Genomic DNA, 15,384 nt, shown 5'->3' on the forward strand with positions numbered 1-15,384 from the left:
TGCGCCTTTAAATAAAGAATTATATAAAAAACGAATTTTATAAAAAATCCTTAAAATTTTATGCAGATTTCAAATCTATTATATTGATTAAAAATCTTTCCAACTTTTATAGTCTAATGTACATCCCTAATGATGATAAACAAAATATCCTCTTCTGGTGATTAAAATAATTGGTTGAAAAGATTACACACAACTAGTTGGAACCAACCAATTAAAAATGCCCAAAGTTTTTGACCAACAAATAAGATTAAAGAAAAAGGGGAGATTATTATAGCAAAGATCTTGTAACTTAAGTATTACAACACCAAAAAAGGTACATTGACACAAAAATTAAGAGATCTAAATTATAAATAAAACACCCCCTCTTATTCAAAGCTACACCAATCAGGTATTATTCAACAGATATTATTCTATGATTATTTTTCAGTGTTAATGTAGAAGAGAATAGAATAGAATCACAGTTTAAAGGGTGAGAGAAATAAGGGAAACAAAAATTTTTTTTTGGAGGAGGGGATTCAGACAGCATTGTAAAAGTGGGAGGTTATGCTTAAGGAAAAAAGAAGGAGTGCAAATTAATAGTAAAAGGAAAAAAGAAAGAAATAAGTATTTGCAAAAAACAGCCAGGTATTTTCACAAATAAGCAAAAAAAGCATTCAAATGAGAAATGAAAATTATATTTTAATTGAAATCTTACTAAAAAATTAAAAAATTAAAGAAAAATTATTAAGTTGGTTTGAATCCTCATAAGAATTTTCAGACACCTATCTCAAATAGCAGACCCTTTTTGGACTGGTACAAACACCATTCCCCAGCCTCCAATATAATTCAACTAGTTGGTGTGAACACACTTCCACATATTATAAAATTCTCATAGGACACAATGGTAAATAATCTTAATGAATAAGACAATGGATGATAAATTGATGTAGATTTATGTTAATGATAGGAACCATCCAATCATATTCAAAACAAAGTACCCAAAGTTTTAGAACCAACAAATAAGATGACGTTGTAATACAAACGGAATAGTAGGTAAAATTGTGAGCAATCTTCCAGTCAAATGCACTTATTAAGTCTAACTGTTCTTAATGTTGACAAACGCATAGAATAATTAAACGCATATTTAAAAATAGTTCAATCTAATAAGCGCATTTGACTGGAATCTTACTGACAACTTTACGCAATATTGCCTTCAACTATCAGTATAGTAATTCGTGTAAAAATGTTTACAACAAAGCAAACAACACTTACAATGATATGATAATGTGGTAGATGTGCGGAAGTGAATGCGCAACCAACTAGTCGGACCGACCATTTCGGTTTGCAAGAAAATTTACCACTACACCCACACACACACACACACACACACACACACACACACACACACACACACACACACCCACACCCACACCCACACCCAACCACACACACACACAAATATCAATCTATTATTATCAGGGAGGGAAGGGGACATTTGCCTGATAATTACACTGGTACCCAAAGTTTAAAAATCCTATTCTCTTATTATATTCGCTGGCTCAATATCTCGGAGTTCCAAATTATCAGTGTCACAACTTTTTTACCAATAATTACAAAAGGGGTAAATTTGTGTATCATCATTAAGGATGTACATCAATATATCGTCCACTGTGTTATCCCTTAAGATTTCTGACAACTGTTCTCCTGCTGTGTACAACTACATACTTTAGTTTTTATAACGAAAAGCCAACTCTATAAAGCTTAGGTAGTTCATTTGACTCTGAATGTAAGACATATTTAAAACATTTATGTTATATTTAAGAAACAGCTACTCTGTAGCCGTTTTATCTATGATCGTCTTCAGTTTTCTTTGCCCTCAAAAGGATTCAGGATAAATTATCTTTTTGGTTTCCAAAAATTTATTTTCCACAAAAAAATGTAGGTGTAATTACCTATAATCTTTTTAGTTAGGATTCCTTATTTATCAATCTATCTTTAAGGAAAACTAACCCAAAAATATTTTTATTGAAAATTTGCATTTTTTTTCTACAAAATGCAGTTTTTTTTTATATTTATTTTTAACTGTTATAACATTCTAAGCGCAGCTACTCTAGAACTAATAGCTTCTTAATTATGACAGTCCGTCAATCTGGCATGTAGCCTGACTGTAAGTAATATTCAATAATATTTGGTGATTTTATTACAATAACTGCTTAACATTTAACTTTATATTTCTGTTATTTGAAGTGTTTTAGCTGTATTAATAAGAGTCCAAATTAATTTATGGTAATCAGAATACAGAATGACATTTTTCACATTGAACAAAAGGAATTTTTTATCAAGTTTATATAAAATGCTTTAACTAAAAATATAATTTTCTGAAAGTATTGCTTTAAAATAATTCCCAGCTTGTGACTGTATGTCTAAGACTCAACTGCAAAAACCATTAGAATTTGAAAACATAACAAATTAGTTCTATAAATCTTTTGCTTTCCCCCCTTTCATTATCAACTGTGCATTAATTCCAGGGAGGGAGGGAAAATTGAGTTGTTAATATGTTTTTTTTTTATTCGTTGGCTTAACAACTTTGGGGACTTTAGTGAATATTGATTGGTTATTTCATAAAGTTGAGTGTTCAAACGTTTGAGTTACTAATTTTAATTTATTGACCATTGTCTTATCCCTTAAAATCACTGGGATACGTTGCTCTACAACTCTTTCTTCCCCTAATATAAAAAGCTACCCAAGGCAGAATTTTATCCTTCAATGTTTGGGGGGAAAGAAAAATATATTGTCCATTTACCAATCCTTTCTATTATATCCCTGACAAAATATTAGCTTAAAGCTAGAAATTTGATTACAGGAAAAAGTGAATTCTCTGTTTGCTTTATTTTATGGTTAAAACAGGGAATAATGGAAATTTTCAGGTAAATTTTTAAAATCTAATTTTCGTTTTTTAGGGAGGTTTAAATAATAGTAGTGATCTCGTAATCAGGATATTGAGGTAAGTGGTTTTATAGATGAATGTATTAGGAAGATAAATAGTGTCTAAATATATTATAGCAAAATTAAATCTTTGAATTTATAAACAGTTTGAATTGATTAAAAAATGAACAAAGGCCCATATTTTAGGTGCTTTTAGCACTAAAAAGTAAAAGTTATTTAATTAGCAACATTGATAACTAAAGTTGCTTATAATGATTAAATTTATTACGATATTAAATGCTTTGCTTAAATCAAAGTGACGCAAACTAACACATAACAAAGTTCAATTTTGTAAAATTAACAAATAAAGAATCCAGTCTAGATAGAATACTTTTAAAAAATCCAAAAGAATAATTAGAAAATATATATTAAAATAATAGGTATTGCAATGAAAATGAACATGCCAAAATTAAAAACAACAAATGCAAAATGAATAACCCATGCTTAACAGAACAAAAAAGGCATAAAAACATGTTAATAATGTTAGTTACCCTTTATAAATGAGGTTCCCCTCTCAAAGCTGCAGTCGTAGCGTGATCGAGTCCTGGGTATGGCGGCCCGGTGTTCGCTGGGAGGCCAAAATTTTGGGTCATCCGCCCCCCGCCTTTTTTTATTGGGTAGGTTGTCATTTTGAAATATAAATAATTAGCTTTATGACTATGAATCTAAGAAATCATTAATTATGAAGAGAAATTGCTTTAATAAACTAGAAACTGAACATTTTTTCTGTCACTTGCAGAAATATATTTCAACATTGAACATCATGAACTTTAAGATGACAACCTACCCAACAACTGTTTTAGAGTCTCCAATGTCAATATCCCTGACCACCCAGCCCAAGCCTCCCAGGCTGGTACCCCCACCACTTCCATAGTGACCCTATGGATCAGATACTTAAACATTTTCCCGCCTTTTTAGAATTATGACACAGATAACAATTATAATTAAGATTTTTATAGTGCTTTAAAATTTCTACTAAGGACAACTTATTTTGAAACAAATTGAAAATAGATGGGGATGTTTTTTTGAATTTGTGTTTTTACATTAGGTTAGGCTTTACTGGGTATAGGGTAGCCCTGGATTGTTAGGGCATCACAGGTATAGACCAAACAGAAAACAACTTACCCTTATTTTTAACTTGAAACAAAAAGTGTCATTAACTTAAAAAAAAGTAAGGCAAGAAAATATTTAAGTAATGGTCCCTGGCCCGGCAACAGCATTGTGTCCCGGCACGGCGACACTGGCTGAGAGCGACTATTGTGGCCGGCCCCTGCCCCACCCCCCATAGAGGGGGCAGTGTGGGGCCTCAATGGGAGCTGGAAGATGCGAGTGCGCGAGCGAACGCCTAGTGCAGGATGTTGGCTACGCCTCATGTGGGTAGTGCTAGCTGAGCGTCCGTCTGGAAAGGATAGAGAAACGAGAATGTTAGTAAATAGTTAGTGGGCTAGTGAAGAAAACAATAACCACATGAATATGTACTTATGATTCATAATGAGAATAATTTAATGTAGTAGTACTTAGGGAAAGTGCACTTTTAAACTTTTAGCAGGAGTAATATGCAGTCAATATTTTCATCTTAGCTTTCATAGCAAAATGAACCATTTGATGATATCTAACCATTAAAAATTAATGGCCAACTGTTTAACTATTGACCGTCTAAGAAGTTCAGAGTAAAAACTCCATGTTGTTAAAAGTGCACAATCCAAACTAGGTAACCTAATAAAGAATCTCTAGAAGCATATATATCCAATTCTATAATTAAGTACCTATTGCTTTAATTTATAGGAGACAAGCTGGTTCTGTACTAAACAATTTGAAATGTACACTCAGTGAGTACAATGTACACTTGTTACAAAGTGAATAATATTCATATAGGTTATGATGTATTCTGTAAAACTCAGTTGTGAAAAATCAAATTAGCAAATGAACAAAAAAAATAATTGTTTTAAAACCCAATTAAGGTGTAAATAAATGGCTTAAAATCTTAAAGAAAGTCCTCAAAACCAATTGTAGAAAATCTGCAAAAAACATATAGAAAATCCACAAAAACCTATTTTCAACCAATTTTAGTGCAGTGTGCAAAGTGAAACAGAGTGAACATATTAATAAATCATAGACATAGGTTAATCTCAACATAATAAACGTGTTAGCATTAAAATCTTGGGTTAGTAAGTGATAGGCTTCTAGAAGCTAATTACCTACAAAAAGATATGAAAACAAGCTTGTTAATAATAATGATACAATTACAAATTGAATATTAATAAAAATTTGATTAATCAAGAAGAAATTAAGAACCCTATACCATTGTGTACAGTGTTATATTATGATAAATTAAACTTCCACCATCTACAGACTTTTCATGTTACTAATTAATATCATTTTATGAAAATTACAAGCCGCCTAGCGGTTAAATTCTGAACTAAAATGTGCCTACCTTCTGTATTTCTGTCAAGACCTTGGGCTGATGTGGTGCGCTTAGACCTGAGGTCAAGCTCTCGCTCACTGGACCGACGGTCATATGTGCTAGAAAATTAATATTAAATGAGTTTTCTTTGTTAATATGCTTTCTTATCTTCACACATTCTTTCTGTGCAAACTATCTTTATGTCTAAAAAGTTCTATTATACATAGCCTCAATTAGTTTGTCATAAATATTAAATCTTTAGTCTTTCTGTTAGTTGATCTATTACCAATCTATTTATCTTGTAACTATCTTTTTGAAACGAATTATATATTTCACTGCTATACATTGATATATCTATTAACTAACATAAAATTTTAAACCCTAGCCTTACTTTGATGTCCATAGTATAATCCCTTAAGATCCTTAGGGAGAACAGAAGTTATCTACCTATTGTATTATCTATAATTATCTATGTATTTACCTTCTAGTAGCCCAGGAAGAAGAGTCTCTATGAACTTCCATGAGCCTGGGAGCTGAAGACCCAAAAGCCAAAGTTTCCAGATGTCCCCGTGAGTTACGGCGCAGCGATTCAATTTTTTCGGCGCGCTCCTGAAATTTAATTGTAGTTAAGGATTCCCAAAATATTTTATATTAAAAACCATATTAGAAAATCATAAAATAGGACAATGAAAACATTTTTATTTTATGAAAGAGAGGTTTCGTGATTTATTTATTACTAATATTACCTAGCACAGCTAGCTTAAGCCAGGTACAGGTTTACCTGAGCGCGCCAAAGAAACTAACTAGCAGGGGTGTTCTAGGAAGGTATTGTGAGTTCATAACTACTCTTACTTAAATCGTAGCTGTAGCTTCCCTACTATGATTTTTTTCAAAATACATTTTCTTGGCTGCTAGGTTTCAAATTTTCTTTCTACAAGAATTATGAAATGAATTGTTTGTTTCAGCGAGCTAGTTTACAAAGTTTAAAGAGCAAATCTAACTGTTAACTGGATATTTCAATCATATAATCCAATCCATCAATGAAAAATAATAAAAAAAAATCATATTCTTTTACTAATTATAAAATTTTATAGTAGATACTTTCAAAGTTATATAATCTATATTTAGGCTAATAAACCATCCTTATCTTTAATTTAATTGATGAAAGCAATGATAAAAGCCTAGTGAATATGTATCAGATTGTCCCAGAATATTTCTGTGACAATTCTGAAACACCTAGTATATTTTTAATTTCTTTACTGCAAATTTTATCTTTGAATCAAAGATAAATAAGATTATTTTAAACTTAATCATCTAAACTATAATGTGTCTGAAACAAGTAAACTAAAATAATCCTTACACTAACAGGTAAATATGGCAAGGTATGTGTCCATTGTGGCAAAAAAATATAAGGAGAGTAGGTCATACTGAATTAGTTTACATAGTATATTTAATTCTCAAAATATAGAGCTATACTACACAACAAGAACAAACTTCTTAGTAGAAATTATATTTCACTTTATTCAAGCCTTCTCAATTTTAATCATTTGAGAGTTTCTGACAGGTAATATCAGTACATGTTTAACAATATGATCAGATAAATGACACAAATTACATTGATGATTAATACCAGAACCTATTTCTTGTTTGTTGAACAAATTATTAAAGAAGATCTCTTCTTTTTTTAAAGTGTTTTATTATTTAGAATCTGATATACTAATTAAGATGATCTATACAGACCTGATTTTTTTTCAATCTTTGGGATCTTGCAGTCAAACAAATATTACAATTGCATTTCTGCTCTGTTTTATCATCTGAACAGGTATTTGTTTGCAGAATAAGATCTTAATAATTAAGCATAGCAAGTAATTTTGTTAAATTACCAGTATTTTTTTGGCAGTACTTAAGATATTTCAACATATACTGCATGTGCCAGTTGGAAACACAGTATTGTTAATGTTATAGTTCACATTCATTAAATATACAGAAACTCTCAAATGATTAAACATGAGAAGGCTTGAATAAAGTGAAATATATTTTCTACTAAGAAGTTTGTTCTTGTTGTGTAGTATAGCTCTATATTTTGAGACACAAACCAAGCCATATTTGAATGTTACTGTAAGGATTATTTCAGTTTACTTGTTTCAGACATATTGTAGTTTAGATGGTTAAGTTTAAAATAATCTTATATATCTTTGATTCAAAGATATAATTTGCAGTAGAGAAATGAAAAATAGACTTGGTGTTTCAGAATTGTCTCAGAAATATTCTGGGACAATCTGATACAGATTCACCAGGCTTTTATCATTGCTTTCATCAATTAAATTGAAGATAAGAATGGTTAATTAGCCTAAATGTAGATTATATAACTTTGAAAGTATCTACTATAAAATTTTATAATTAGTAAAAGAATATGATTTTTTTTATTATTTTTCATTGATGGATTAGATTATATGATTGAAATATCCAGTTAACAGTTAGATTTGCTCTTTAAACTTTGTAAACTAGCTCGCTGAAACAAACAATTCATTTCATAATTCTAGTAGAAAGAAAATTTGAAACCCAGCAGCCAAGAAAATGTATTTTGAAAAAAATCATAGTAGGGAAGCTACAGCTACGATTTAAGTAAGAGTGGTTATGAACTCACAATACCTTCCTAGAACACCCCTGCTAGTTAGTTTCTTTGGCGCGCTCAGGTAAACCTGTACCTGGCTTAAGCTAGCTGTGCTAGGTAGGCTATTAATTTTACATAACCAGGCCTAGCTATTGTAACAATCAATTCTACAAAAACTTAAGAGGGGTGGGTAAGAAGTGGAGAAAAAGGGAAGGGGGTTGTGGGTAAAATTTCCTTTAGAATTGTTTGTCAGAATATCATTCCCTTTTCCCTGTTCATATCAAAGTAGTTTGTTAGTGTGCCTTAGTCCATGTATTAGGTAGGTAGGTATGTTTTATGCTATTATATTAGACATGAATTAATGAATTATATCAAATATTAGATCTCTTAAATGGTTCACAATTTACATTTACACTCTGTGTTTGATTATAATTGGTTGGTCAAAACTACCTAACTTTTAACCAATAATTTTCATCTACACAAGGTTAATTTTGTTCATCATCATAGGGGATAAAATTCAATTTCTTATCCATAGTCTTATCCCTTAAGATCCCTGCTTGACTTACCTTGTTCTTAGCTAGTATATTTTCTCTTCTTTCTTGCTCGGCTCGTTCGATCTCACGTCTTCTTTCTTCAACCTAGAATTAAACACAGGATGTTAGGAAAGAGGTCACAATTTTGATTAATTCAAATAAGGTTCATCCAAAAGAATAGAAACGGGAACAAAAGACCGTTTCAAAATAGCGTACCCATTCGATAGGTAACTATATTCGTTGAGTTCATCATTTAGTGTCTGTATACAATTATCTATCTATCTATCTACCTATGCTCTCCTATCCATATATCTGGAGTATAGCTCCTCTATAGGTCTATATCCTATCAAGATCCCTTGAGCGCAGCTCCTCTATTTGACTATATCCTAGTTATCTATCTATCTCTATCTATGTACCTGTGCTCTCCTATCCATATCTCTGGAGCGCAGCTCCTCTATATGTCGTCTTCTTTCCACCTCTTGTTGTTCTCGGAACTTTTGTGCGTGCAAAGCCTGAAAGTAAAATAAGAATAAATAATAGTCAAATTTTTTACTGTATATTTTTCTTCATTTTGTCTGTATATACAGGGAGGGATCTTAAGGAAATGGATAATAAATTGATGTATATATCCACTAAAGATGGACAAATATCACCCCTTACATAGATTCAAATAAATATTGCTTAGTAACGGACAGACTTATTTTAAGAATGGCTGCGCTCTCCATAATAATAATATTCTTATATTTTATTTTGATTCCTTCCCCCAAAACTTATGTATAAAGAGAATTATAACATTTAACCCATCTTATTTCTGTAGACATTGCATTTAGAATTGTTGTGATTATGACTATTGTACTTGTATTTAAAACCTCTGTGTTATTGAGGACTGAAGCGAAGATTCTCTACAGTTAAACTGAGTAACGCCCATCCGTCGTGTTCCATCGTTTGCGCTAGATAATCAGTGTCTTATCTGTTTCTATCTACTTATCTCTACTTACATGCTGTTTTAGCTCTTCTAATTTTTTCTTTCTCTGTTCCTCTTGTAGCTCTCTCATTCTCCGGATTTTCTCCTCTCTCTCTTTCTCTTTACTGGCTAGATCTACTCGACCTAATAATAATAGATGTGTAATCAAAGTGTCTACAAATATGACAATTATATCCATAAGTATATTTTGATTTTTTTCCATGGGTTAGTGGTTAAGACAATTGCTTAAAAATCTAGTCAGTATCACAAAGGTGTAATGATTTGATTTTACCTTTTATTACTTTTAGTGCAAAGGTTGGATTAAAGTGTAACACCTGCCATACACAGGCTAGAGCTAAGTAATAAATATAAGTAAAGGTAAAGATTTCGTGTCTAATTATTATGTTCAGTTGTCCATGTGATAACAGAACAAAACAAGTCGGTGGCCCTGAAAGTGCCTAATCGAACATAGAAGCTCCACATCCTTAATAAATTAAAATGAAGGGATGGGAAAGGAAGGGGGGGGGGGTGTTGCTTTTTTACTTCAGGTCATATAGGGTACAAGGTTCAGCCCTATAGATGTTTGGCATTAAAAAAATGGAAGGAAGGCTACTGTACATTTAAGCACTTTGAGGGGAACACAAAAAAAAACACCCTTTGGAGCCACTACTTAGGAAAACAAAAAAAACTGAATTATATTTTAATCAAAATTAGACTTAGTAAATGTAAAAGAAAATTAGGACCATTGATAGGCAGTTTGAAAAACAAAACTTCTGTATTATTAGAATAAAAATCTAAATGTTCGGACATTTTTGTAAAACAATTAATAAGAAGTTAGTTACAAAGAAACAAAAATTGTGTTAGTTTAAGAATAAGAAAGAAAGAGAAGGAAATTAAAAATTATTCAGTCAAACCGTTATTTCAATTTATTTGGGAAGTAAATGTACGTTCAGTCGTTTGACAGCTTGTTGGTTCAAGTTTTCCCCGGATGTCTTTTAATCAATTCATAATTATTGTTAACTATTTTTAGTCTCCGTTATAAAACCTTTGAATAAAAATGACGAGTGAATTTAGTGGCTAATTACTGGACATGATATGAAAACCTGTTTCTAAAATTATTTACTCCCATAGTATGAGAGTAAATTAAAGCACAGACTGGCCTTCTATTGTACTGTCATGCTTATATCACATAATGACTTCAGAAATCTATCTTACATACAGGTTCTATAGTAATTTCCTGTCCTAGTGTGAGAGTATGATTTCAGCTTACTATTGTACTGTCATTCTATTGCGAATGGTACTTAACAGTCAAATCAATATCCATTATAATACCCAGCCAAATTCTGATATTATGAGGAAATCTCTTCAAGATACCTAATTTTTAGTTAAAACAAAATGAAGTGTCAGCTGAAAATTGCCCCACTAAGCTAATAACTCTTTTGTGATGATAGGTATTTAGAATGACTCTAAAACCAGGAAGATAAGACAAAACAAAAAAAGGTTTGCAAAGAGAAACTGCAAGTCATACTACTTGACTATCCTCAAAAGCTCAGAAGCTAGTTCTATAGCTATATACTACCCCATTATTAAGAGTACTATTGCTGCAAGGGATAGACTCATACTCTACTGTCATACTACTAATTAAGGATCAAAGAAACCACTAAAGAACTATCTTACTTTTAATAGTGTACAAAGTTTATTTTTTACTTGAGCAAAAATCAGATACCTTAAGGGATAAGACACTGAACGATAAATTGATGAATATTATGATTTACATAATTTCATCTTCAGTAGATTAAAATTATGGGTATAAAATAAGGACAGTGTAAGTTTTTAAAGCCCAATCAAAATCTAATTTAAGTCCCTAAAGTTCTTAGCCGAGAAATGAGAGAAGTTGTTTCTAATACCAAATGTCCTTTCCCTCCCTGGAAAAATTAGGGGGAAACATTGTACAGTATATCATACAGGTTCCCAAAGTTCACAAGGAACATGTAACCTTCTAAAAAAATGAACGTCTTAATATTCTAGTAAATGATCAGATTATAGGGCATCTACTCTTTAACTTATTTTAATCGTTTGTCTCGTAATTCAAAGTGAAAGAATACAGGGATCTAAAGGGATAAGACAATGACCGATAAATTATTGTACATCCCAAATGAAGACGCACAAAATTACCCCTTCTATAGATTGCAATTAATGGTTGAAACTTTTGGACACTCGGCCAAATAAACCGACTAATCAAAATTCAGTAAAAGTCCAACAAGTTATTAAACCAACGAATTAGAAAAAGTTATTGTAAAAATTTGGGGACTGAAATAAACATCCCTTTGTCCCCTCTCTCTTTGGATCATTGCGCATTTACTCTTTAACTCACTTTGATCATTGGTCACGTAATTAAAAAAATGGAAGAGTATATAAATAAATTATCTAACTTTCATATTTCTGAAAAATATATTTTTCTTAAAGAAACTAGAGAGGGGCAGATGAGTAAATAATGATTTGAGAAATTTCTGTAAAAACGATTCCAAAAGTGAATTAAAACTTTAAAATCACATAAGATTTAAGCATTGACTTTAGGACAACTGATGTTATTATTATACTGCAAAAAGTCTTTGGAAACCGCAGTAAAATCTCTAGAATGCCGGAAGCACTGGGATTTTGGTGAATCATAAGATTGCAATTTGTTATTTTACTTTGAACATTGCTAATGAGGGTTGATTGTTATATAATCTCATTTAAAGGATGTCTGTCTGTCTGTAGCTCAAGATCTCGCTATCCACTGGACCGATATGGTTTTCCTTAAAAGTATATTAAAATCAAGTTTCAACCTTTATTATCATCAATGTATTATAGTTGATATTGAAATAGGAAAAACAGAATTTGATTTTATTAGTTAGGGGTTAGTAAAATACAATAACTGGAAAAGCTTTTTTTAGTAATAGGTTAGTAGATAGCACATAAGAAGAGGTGGTTATTTATATTTTCATCCACTTAAACTTGTCGATATCAACCTACAGGACATATTTATTCTTTGATTAGGTAGGTACTATGCTAACAACTTCAGAAATAATAAATGTGACTTTACAGATTGATTTTGATCAAGGTTTAATGGGTCAAAATCTATAGAGATTGTACTTTCCTACAATTTGCCTATCGAGCACTGAAACTATGACATACCCCTGCGGGAAAACTCTAATCCTACGGTTCCTTTGCCTGTGGTAGCCTATTTCTGTGGGGTTATCAAGTATTCAATTAATCTAGCCTAACCTAACCTTGAGTAATGAAAATTAAACGGAAAACCGCCACCCCACTTCTTTTATTTAGTTTTTTTCTCCAAAAGTAAGGTTTAAGGAAGATTCAGTGCTCAAAAAGGTAATTTAAGGGAAAGCGCCGCAAAAGAAAACAAGGAAGCACCGCAACCACTGGACCCAACCATCACCTGTGCTCGGCTCCTCCTCAAATGTGAACCAGTTTTGGGATGTGGCATCTACAATAAAATATCATTGTGGGGGGCTGTTTTATGGGGGGGGGGGGGGGATATGTCCTAATTAAAAATACCAATTCCATAGGAGTTATTGAAAAACAGCAATTTCCCTCTAATTTTATTAACTTCTCACCATATTAGACCATTAAGAATTCATTTGGTTTCTAAATGGTCCAAATAGAAGTATTATTTGACTACAAAGCATTAATAAGAGTAGTTTTTTAAGCATTTGATGCAGTTTATATACACATGCTTCTAACGTATATTTATACATTTTTAAAAGCGAAGCTTTTCTATAATTAGGGTCGGTCCGTCCGTACGTCCGTAACGGATAGCTTTTTTCGTTAATTTAGGCATGTTAGGATTGTCCTATCGATTTCAAATTTTGCATGGTGATTCCTTTAATAGTTAGGTACGATTTAGAAAGCGTAGCAACTCTATAATCATTACCAAAATGTCCGTACGTCCGTTTTAAACATGTTGATTTTTTTACTTTTTTAACAACAAATTTTTATGTGATCAAATCATCCGATTGATCTGATTTTTGGTATATTGATTCCTGGTAGAACAAAGTATAATGTTATAAGCGAAGCAACTCTATAATCAAGTCCTAAAAATGTAGGTATGTCCATAAACATTATCCTGTATAAAGCATTTTTTTAACAAATTTACTTAGAATTTTGCTTCGACTCTTATATATTTATATTCTGATTATTTAGTTCTGACAATATATAAGTGTTAATGTCCGTTTGTCCTACCGTTTCAGTGCTTCGCTTTTATGGATGTTGTCATCCTTGTTTAAATATCATGAAGTATCAAATGTCTTTTTCTTTTCATCAAAAAGAAATTATTTGACTTCTAAAAGTTATAGAAAATCCATAAATATTTAACAATAAGCTTTTAATAAGCACTAATTTTATCCGCCATTCAAATAGAGATTTATAAAATTGAAATTCAATACCTGGACTTTTTATTTAAATTTATTCATTTATAGGTATTTCAGTTGGGTATTTTTAATGCTTTTTTTTATAAGTAAAGATTTTATATTATTAGGGTCGATCCGTGTGGCTGTCCTTTACGGTAAGTTTGATAGTTAGTGAACCTACTCTTTCATTCACTTTGTCCGTCCATCGGTAGGTCGGTCATGCTATTCATAAAGAAAGATTTCGTGATTTCCTATTCCTAATCATATCTCTCTTTTATGACCACATCTCATCATAACACTCTTAGTAGGAACTAATGCACTGCACATTTATGATTTTTTTTTGTGTTACGCTGCTTATGAATTTTATCATCTTTGTTTTTTTCTAGGTATGAAACTTGTTGAAATAAATCCTGTATGATATTGTTAATAAAGGATTTATAGACAAATGATAATCAGGGATCTAAAGGGATAAGACAATGGCCGATAATTCCCAATGGTGATTCACAAAATCAGCCCTTCTGTAGATTCCAATTTGTGGTTGAAAGTTTGGAGACTAAATTAATAGAGCAACCAATTAAAATTAAAGTACCAATAGTTGTTGATCTTTATTACAAAAATTTGGGGACTAGTGTAATAAACAGGCCATTGTCCCCTCCCTCCCTGAATGATAATATATTATATATTGATGATTTATTTTTTACTTAAACCACAACTTTGGACAAAGTGATAAAGATTTAATGATGCTATCCTTTTTATATCAACAATGGACCCCCTCTATCATTCCCCCTCTTAAAGTTAACTTTAAAGAATTACAAATAGTTATTTTATGCCTTTTAGTTGTTTGATCAGGGTTTGTATACTAGAGAAGTTAAAATATATCAAAAGAAAATGTAAACGTAATGCCAACTGGCTATCAAGTAAAGTTAGGACCTCTATACAATGTTGTGTTATCAAAGGGTCGATTGTCTATAAAGATTTAGATTACCTAATAACAGGATGTTTAGGTTAAGTTTAGACCATCCCAGGACTAGTGTCCCACAGTGCTTAAAACAACTCTTAATTAGGATAAAAACTTATGTTCATAAAAATAAAATTAGGACCTCTATTTTCTTACTAATTTTAATTAAAGCAAAATATTTTAAAATATTACTTGTGTTGTGTTAAAAATTATGTAATTTGGTGTCTTTTATCCATGCTCACCTAGCCGTGACCATTTCATAAATTCTAAAAACTGTTCCTATAGTTATTTACTATCCTCATAGGACAGTATAATTATAGCCTTTACTGGACTCATACTGTATTGTCATACTAGTGAAAATTGTTATTCTAGAAAGAGCAATTAAGTGCAATTTCTATGTAAAAACACTAAGAATAAAGAAATAGTAAATTAATGAAAAAATAATAGTACAGTTAACTAAAGCTTTCTTAACCCGTTTAAGACAGAAAAAAATCTTGAAATCAAATAGGAATGAGGTATACCTAACCAAAAAGTAAAC

The 15,384-nt window shown here is 31.3% G+C and overlaps 1 protein-coding gene across 2 annotated transcripts in view; it reads right to left on the bottom strand.

Annotated features, from left to right (window-relative positions):
* The window catches only part of LOC145334897 (uncharacterized), a 159,721-nt gene that overhangs the window by 20,324 nt on the left and 124,013 nt on the right, over positions 1–15,384 (bottom strand). The window contains exons 8-16 of one of the 2 annotated variants that reach the window (XM_080180516.1): positions 12,919–12,966; positions 9,514–9,623; positions 8,932–9,027; positions 8,549–8,620; positions 5,850–5,977; positions 5,399–5,487; positions 4,165–4,363; positions 3,752–3,841; positions 3,456–3,568 (exon numbers count right to left, since the gene is read on the bottom strand). In XM_080180516.1, the coding sequence (XP_080036642.1) occupies positions 3,456–3,568; positions 3,752–3,841; positions 4,165–4,363; positions 5,399–5,487; positions 5,850–5,977; positions 8,549–8,620; positions 8,932–9,027; positions 9,514–9,623; positions 12,919–12,966 (945 nt within the window). The remainder of the gene's footprint in view (positions 1–3,455; positions 3,569–3,751; positions 3,842–4,164; positions 4,364–5,398; positions 5,488–5,849; positions 5,978–8,548; positions 8,621–8,931; positions 9,028–9,513; positions 9,624–12,918; positions 12,967–15,384) is intronic. The other variant, XM_080180517.1, reaches the window with a different exon arrangement.

The sequence above is a fragment of the Acartia tonsa genome, chromosome 13, assembly GCF_053477335.1.
Source record: "Acartia tonsa isolate MP-2025a chromosome 13, ASM5347733v1, whole genome shotgun sequence".
NCBI classification, from domain to species: domain Eukaryota; kingdom Metazoa; phylum Arthropoda; class Copepoda; order Calanoida; family Acartiidae; genus Acartia; species Acartia tonsa.